Source organism: Octodon degus, unplaced genomic scaffold (genome assembly GCF_000260255.1).
Source record: "Octodon degus isolate 3935 unplaced genomic scaffold, OctDeg1.0 scaffold00089, whole genome shotgun sequence".
In the NCBI taxonomy this organism is placed as follows: domain Eukaryota; kingdom Metazoa; phylum Chordata; class Mammalia; order Rodentia; family Octodontidae; genus Octodon; species Octodon degus.
The window spans coordinates 9,847,643-9,854,705 of NW_004524665.1; the positions used below are offsets into that span (position 1 = coordinate 9,847,643).

Here is a 7,063-nt window from a genome sequence, read left to right on the forward strand (position 1 = left end):
CACCCGCTTCCCGCCTTCCCTCAGACTTTGGCCTGCTCCCTGCTCCTTCCCTGTGCTACTTCCTGCTCTGTGGAGCGTATGTTCCCTGGCCTGGCTCTGTACTCCTTTTCTCTGTCCTCACTGCCCCTGCATCCTACACCAGACAGCTGTAGAGGCGCAGAGCTGCTGGGGTGAGTACCTCCACCCTGCACCCTGTGAGCAGGTGCCCCCTGAGGGAGGGCAGGGCAGGCAGCTGGGCAGGCGGCAGTGCCAGGCTGGCCAGGTGTTTGGGCTTGGGATGCAGTTTGTTACCACTTGCCGAATGTCCCACGGGTGCCTCACTGGGTTTCATGGGAGGTTTCCTCCTCTGTTAAATACGGGGCCCATGCAGTGGGCCAGGACACAAGCTCCCCAGGGAAGCAGCAGCCACTGTCCCTGTGCCCTGGGGGCCCCAGGACCTGGCAGGCTCACACTGTGCCAGGTGACTGGGCTCATCCTCACCCTCCAGGCCCAGCAGGCACCCTGAGCATAAGGGACACTCCAGGTTCCCCATCCCTCCGCCATGAAGACCCTCGGAGCATGTGCACCCAGGGTCAGGCCTGCTGCGTGTAGCTGCGGAGGTGGCCGAGACGCCTGAACCCTGCCATGGTACTTAGGACAGTCTGCACACAGGTAACTCTGAGACCATGGGGGCAGATGGGGAACAGTGGGCAGGCCTGGCACCTGAGGATGGGTGGGACTGTTGCTTACAGTGTGGGGAGGGGGCTGGCAGGCAGCAACTGGGCTGGGGTATGGGGCGGCCAGGGCTGGTGGGGAGCCGTGGCATGGGGAGCCATGAGCTGCGGGGGTGCAACGGTGCTGTAAGAGGCTGGAGGGGACCAGGGCACTGAGGAGGAGGAGGAGGAGGAGGAGGAGAAGGGGGGAGGGAGAGGAGAAAAGGGAAGGGGGGAGGGAGAGGGGAGGAGGAGGGGGTAGGACGGGGGAGGATAGCTCGGTTCCTGTCCAGTCGTTTTTGCACTCTCAGCAGTGCTTTGTGGCTGTGGGAATGCTCGCTGCACACTTTCCTGCCTCCCAATATTTGTAAATGCTGCTGTAGATTTTTATTTTCCTAGTGTTTGTCACTAGCGCAACAAAATGCATTGTTTTGATCTGTCATCTAGTATCAGATAATTTTGCTGAATAATTAATAGTTTATAGTGGGTCAGCCTAATAGCTTAGTAGATTAAAGCGCCTGCAAGCAGGCACAGGGGCTGGAGGTTTGATCCCTGGACTTGCCGTGCCACCCCCCCAGGGCACACTGAGATGGCAGTTGAGAGTGGGCGTGGTGGCATGTGCCTGTAATCCTAGCTCTTGGGAGGCTGTAAATAGGCGGATCACTACTAGTCCGATCTAGTAGTGAGACTCTGAACACCTTCTACCACTTCTACCAAGGTAGCAAGTTGCGATTTTCAAAACATTTGTCCATTTAAAGTGTTGAATGCATTTGAATAGTTATTAATGCTATTCCTTTACTGTTCTTCTAATGTAGTCTCTGAAAGTCTTATCTTCCATTCCTTGTATTAATAATTGATGTGTATGAATTATCAGTTTATGAATCTTTTCAAATAATATTCATTTACAAGTTTTTTTCTAGAACATTAAATCTACTCTTTTTTATTTCCTTTCTTCCACTGTTGGCTGTCTGTTTTTCTTTCTTTCCTTTTGTTTCTGTTTTTTTTTTTTTTTTTAAACCATGACTTAAATCCTGAGATTCATGTGTTTGTTTCTTGAGACAGAGTCTCAATGTATATTTCAGGCTGGCCTTGGACTCACTGTGTAGTCCAGGCAGGGCTCAAATTCATGGCAATCCTCCTGCCTCAGCCTCCCAAGTGCTGGGACTTCTGGATATTAGGCATCTTTTTTTTTTTTTTTGGCTGGCTCCGAATGCCTTCAGGGCAGGTTTGGCTGGCTGGAGTTGTGGGGATCAAACTGCAGCAACCTGAGGCTGACTGCTTTGTTGAAGCAGCCTCTTAAACAACTGAGCTAAGGGGCAGGCCCCCAAAATTAGGCATCTTTCTTCTTTGCTAAAATGAACACTGAAGGCTATAAATTTTCCTCCACCCTTGGCATTAGCTTTCTCTCATGAAGATTGATAAGTTATGTTTTCATTATCATTCAATTTAAAATAGTTTATTATCCCTTTGATCATTTACTGGATATTTTAGTTACTTATGAAAATGGTTTTTGCTTTGTGAGTGTCTGGGCATTCTTTAGGTGGCTTTATCTTTGTTACTTGGCCTAGTTCTGCTCTGTGGAGGCTTGCCCTGTGGCCTGTGTCTTGCCTGCGCTGCGGAATGCTTGATGTTTTTGGAAAGAACTGTCTGCTTTGCTGTCTTCAGCATGGGCCGTGCATCTCAGGCGTTGGTGGTGTTCAGGTCTCATATGCGCCTCATGACTGCCTTGGCTCTGGGGGCCGTGGTAAGGCGCAGCCGTGGGTCTTTCTCCTGCCAGTTCTGTTTACTCCATTAAAAAACAAAAACAAAAACAAAAACAAAAACAAACAAACAAAAAAAAAACACCTCTGTAATCAGGTACACTTGCTCTTAGAATTGTTAGCTGTCTTTTTTTAGGTACTCTGGAGTGACCCCAAGGCCTCTGCACTGAGCGGCATACATCCCGAGGCCTTTTTATTTTTTATTTTGTGAAAGGGTCTCGCTGATTGTTAGGCTGCCCTGCCTGGGTTGGCACTTGGAATTCTCCCACCTCAGCCTCTGAGTGCTGGGATTGCAGGCGTGCGTCCCTGAGCCCAACCCAGAATTGTCAGCTCGCCCAACGAACTGATCCATTTATCATTTATTGATTTATTTTTTGGGGGGATCAAACTCAAGTCCTTGTGCTTGCCAGGGAAGCGCTTATTCCACTGAGCCATCTCCCCAACTGATCCGTTTATCATTATAAAATATCCCTTTCGTATGACTACTGCTTGCATTTTATCATTATTTTTTGAGGCTAGGCCAGTGCTCATTGAGTGAGGTTCGACCATCCCGTCACTTTTATTTTTACTTTGAGACAGGGTGTTGCCAAGTTGGCCAGGCTGCGCACCAGCTTGTGAGCCTCCTACCCAGCCTTCTGAGTTGCTGGGATTATCAACGTGTGCCCACTCACCAGGCTCTAACTTTTCTTTACGTCTCAAGTGTGTACTGGGTGGATATCATGTCATCATTCCTGACCTGAAACCCAGTTTGACAGTCTTTGCCTTCTTGTGGCTCGTCGACACCAGTGACACTCAGTGCAGTGTTGGTACCGTTAGGGCTTGCGCCCCCTTGTCTCCTCCCCCACCTCCCTCCCGCCCGCCCTTCACACTGGCCTCCTCTCGGGCTCCTCTTCTTCGCCTCTGTGCTCTCTTTTCTGTGGCTGCTCACACGATAGGAATCTTTTAGGGAGTGGTGGTGCCCAGGCTGCACCTGCAAGCCCCCTTGTTTATTGGGAAGTGCCAGCGCTGCAGTTAAGGCTGAGCTCCGGGGTTTTAGTCTAGCAGCAACACCTCCGGGTAGCACGTGCCCGCATTGCAGAGGGCTGCATGCTGCTGCAGCTCATGAGCCGTCGCACGTTGGCTCACTGCCACTGCGCTCGGTTCAGCTCATGATGTTGGAAGTGGGGGTGGGACTGAAGAACGCTGTTCCTGAGTCCTGGACAGTCCACAGGCCGCACTCTGCGAGGGGAGCTTCGCAGGAAGGTTAGGTCTTGGGTGATGAAAGCGGGCTGCTTCCGAGGCATCCTGGAGAAGTCGCCCGGTATGCAGGTCCGTTCACTGCAGAGGCCTGGGCTGGCGCTGGCAGTTTGGGGTCATGGGCATAGGGGTGTCTTTGTCACTTCCCCATCACAGGAATCCAGCACCCAGCATGCACAGAAACAGCAGTGAGGGAGGCCTGGGAAGAGCAGGAAGCATGGAGGCTGCTGAGCTCCGTGGGTGAACTCACGCAGAGCACAGCGCCCGTGACTGTCAGCCACCTGGGCCCCACCCCCACGCACAGGTGCCACCTGCTGCCTGGAACTTTCTCCATCCACACTGCAGCAGTGTCCATGGCCGAGGGAGGACCTGCTTACTGAAAGTCCCAGTGGGACGCAGCCTGATGAATCCCAGCACCCACAAGGATAGCAGTAGGGTGAGGAAGAGAGGCCGGAGGAGGAGGAGCAGGATAAGGTAGCTGTCATGGGTCACCACAAAAGGAAGTGGCCTCTGGGCTGTGGCATGAGAAGATTTTGGGGCCAATTGCAAGGCAGTGTCAAAGATCACTTTATCTGCCTTCTCCCTTTGTGGTAGATGAGTGAGCACTGTTTATACCCCCTCAACAGCTCGCTCAAACAGTTTATAAAGAGAACTGCAGATGCCTTGACACTGCCAGATGCTGCTAGCAGGTGGAAGAGGTGATGTCTGCGAGGTGCGCATTGGGCCCAGCAACAGGGGACATAGAGGGTCCTGGGGGAGATGTGTTTGTGGGCCGATCGTGGCAGGGCCCCATCTGCAGGCTGAGCGCTGAGGGGCTTTAAGGACATGCACCCTGTGAGAGGGGCATCTCTTGCAAGAATGGCAGAGACCTCGGGGACCTGACACCAGGTGCACTGCCCAAGGGCGAGGTCAGGGTTTTGCTGGACCAGTGGCCAAGGGTGAGGTCCACTTTCCTCACAGGGCCCTGAGTCCTGCTGGGATGCTCAGGTTTCCAGGCCCTGCTGCTCCTTAGCCGAGCGAGCACCCTTTCCCCAGGATGCTGTCGCCACAGCTCTGCACAGCCAAGCAGCCTGAGCCCATGCCTCCCCCATCAACTTCCTGAACTCACCCGCCCTGACCTGACCACAGACTGTCATTGACCTCAGGGCAGTGGGAGGAGCTGTGCCCTGCACAGGCGGCTGCAGGAGCAAGAGCAGGGGAGAGGGTGGAGGCTGGCGCTGCTGGCAGGGCTTCTGAGGAAGGACAGTTAGGGAGGAGGCGGGGGCTGGGAGTGGCCCCGGAGTAGCTGCCCTAGAGTGTGCGTGCATGCACACGTGCCTGCGTGTGTGCATGCGTACACACGTGCCTGCGTGTGTGCACATATGTCCATGTGTGGGAAAGGAGAAAGGGTCCTGCATGCCTGCCTTCAGGTTTCTGAAATGAGTAAGCCCCATTTCTGGAAGACTCAGCCCTACCTGACTCACCTCTGTGCCTAGCCTGCTTCTCGTCCTGACCCTCACTCCTACCCCTGCTCTGACCTCAGGGGCTGCTGTGAGCTGCATCTCCCTGCCCCGCTCCCCGTTGTATCCAAGTTCCTGCTGGGCCCCCTCCCCCTATGTCTGTGTGGCCTTCTGCCACCCTGTCTTGGCAGCCTAGTCCTTCCTGTGGCGTCCTCTGGACTCCCTAGAACCTTGAGCCTGGCCTGGACTCTGCTGGGCCCTGGGTCCCACTGCCCAGTGTGGAGTTGGCACTGGTGCAGAGACTGGCATGCTGCGAGCTGGCGGAGGTCCCTGAGCCTTGCTTCTGAGGAACGCTCTGTCCCAGGTCCCTCCTGCATGACAGTCCAGGCTCCATCTCCTAGGCACTAGGTAGCTGTGGCTCTGCGGGTTCCTCCTGGAGTTGGAGCAGGCAGAAGCAGCCAGAATGGCAGCTCCAGCCTCGGCTTGGGCTGGCCAGACCTGCCTCTCCCCTGTATATGTGCGTGTGCACACCTATGTACCATGCCAGCATGCATATGTGTGCACTGTGGCCTGCTGTACCTATGCACACATGTATGTGTGCAGGTGTGTGTGCGTGCACACCCACACATTACTTGTGTGGATATGTGTCTGCATATGTGCATGTGTGTAAATGTATATCAGTGTGTGGTGTATGTACATGTGTGCACAGCATGTGTATACATGTGTGCATCTGTATAGATGTGCCTGTATGCACATGGGCTTATATGCATATACATGGTGCACACGTGTGTTTCCATATATGTATCTGTTCACCACATTTGCAGCTGTGCATACGTATACTCATGTGCACACAGGTGCATGTCTCTCTGGGTGTGCACGTGTGTATATGACTGTGCTCATACCTGTGTGTGTGCATGTGGAGGGCTGCCTTACACCTGCCGCACCAGACCACCGCAACCAAGTGCTGCCCCTGGCCAGTGCCTTGCGCCAGCTCCCAGACCCTTGGCGTTTGGTCCCTTCTCAGACGCCGCCCCCTCAGCCCCCGCGAACCCTACCATCAGCACGTACCGTGGGTACAGTGGGGAATTGGCCATCTTTGCTTTTAACCTTTTACTTCAGAAACATCAGACACATGCAAATAGAGCATAACGAATCCCAGTGCCCCTGCTCGTGTGTGGTGGTGACCATAGCCGCGCAGTGTTGCTCCCTGCCCTCCGGGACTCCCCACAGTGTCTTGAAGCAAATTCCAGGCATGGTGCCATTGCCCCCACACAGCAGCAGTATGAACAGATCATTTATGGATGCTTAGTTGCATGACCACTGCTACCACCTTTTACCTGAACGGCTACCTTGTAGCGTGGAGAGATTGGCCTCCACTCTTGTCCTACGTTAAAAAACAGTTTCCTGCAGAGTGAAGCATCTGCCTAGGCAGAGCACAGGGGCCAGGGTTCGATCTCTGGGCCTGCTGTGCCGGCTCTACCCTTGGGACACGCTGAGATAGCGATTGAGACTGGGGGTGGTGGCATGTGCCTGTAATCCCAGCACTGAGGAGACTGAAAGCAGGAGAATCACTGAGTCTGTAAGCGAGACCCTGCAGACGCTGTACTAAATACAAAAACAAACAAAGCAATTTCCTTGATTGGACAGGGCTCAGAAGAGAAGGCTCCAGGTAGGCCTGGAATCTTTAGTCCCAACCACTGGCAGTGGCAAGGCTTGGCCAGCAGGCCCAGCAGTGACGGCCCACATAGCTACCATGCTACTCTCACTGGGCTGGCCATGCCCACACTGGGACCTGAGCTCAGACGGCCCCCTCAGGCTGAGCCCTGTGCCACATCAGCTATGGCCTTCCCCTCCCTCCTGCCCTCCCTTCTCTCCCCTTCCCTCCTTCCTTCCCTTCCTTCCCTCCTTCCTTCTTTCCTTCCCTCCTTCCCCCTTC

The 7,063-nt window shown here is 54.1% G+C and overlaps 1 protein-coding gene across 1 annotated transcript in view; it reads left to right on the top strand.

Moving 5' to 3' along the window:
• The first annotated feature begins 502 nt into the window (after positions 1-502).
• Gpr35 (G protein-coupled receptor 35) overlaps positions 503-7,063 on the top strand; it is a 19,197-nt gene continuing 12,636 nt past the window's right edge. Inside the window, exon 1 of the mRNA XM_023722120.1 lies at positions 503-651. Within this exon, the coding sequence (XP_023577888.1) occupies positions 625-651 (27 nt within the window). The 5' untranslated portion in view covers positions 503-624. The remainder of the gene's footprint in view (positions 652-7,063) is intronic.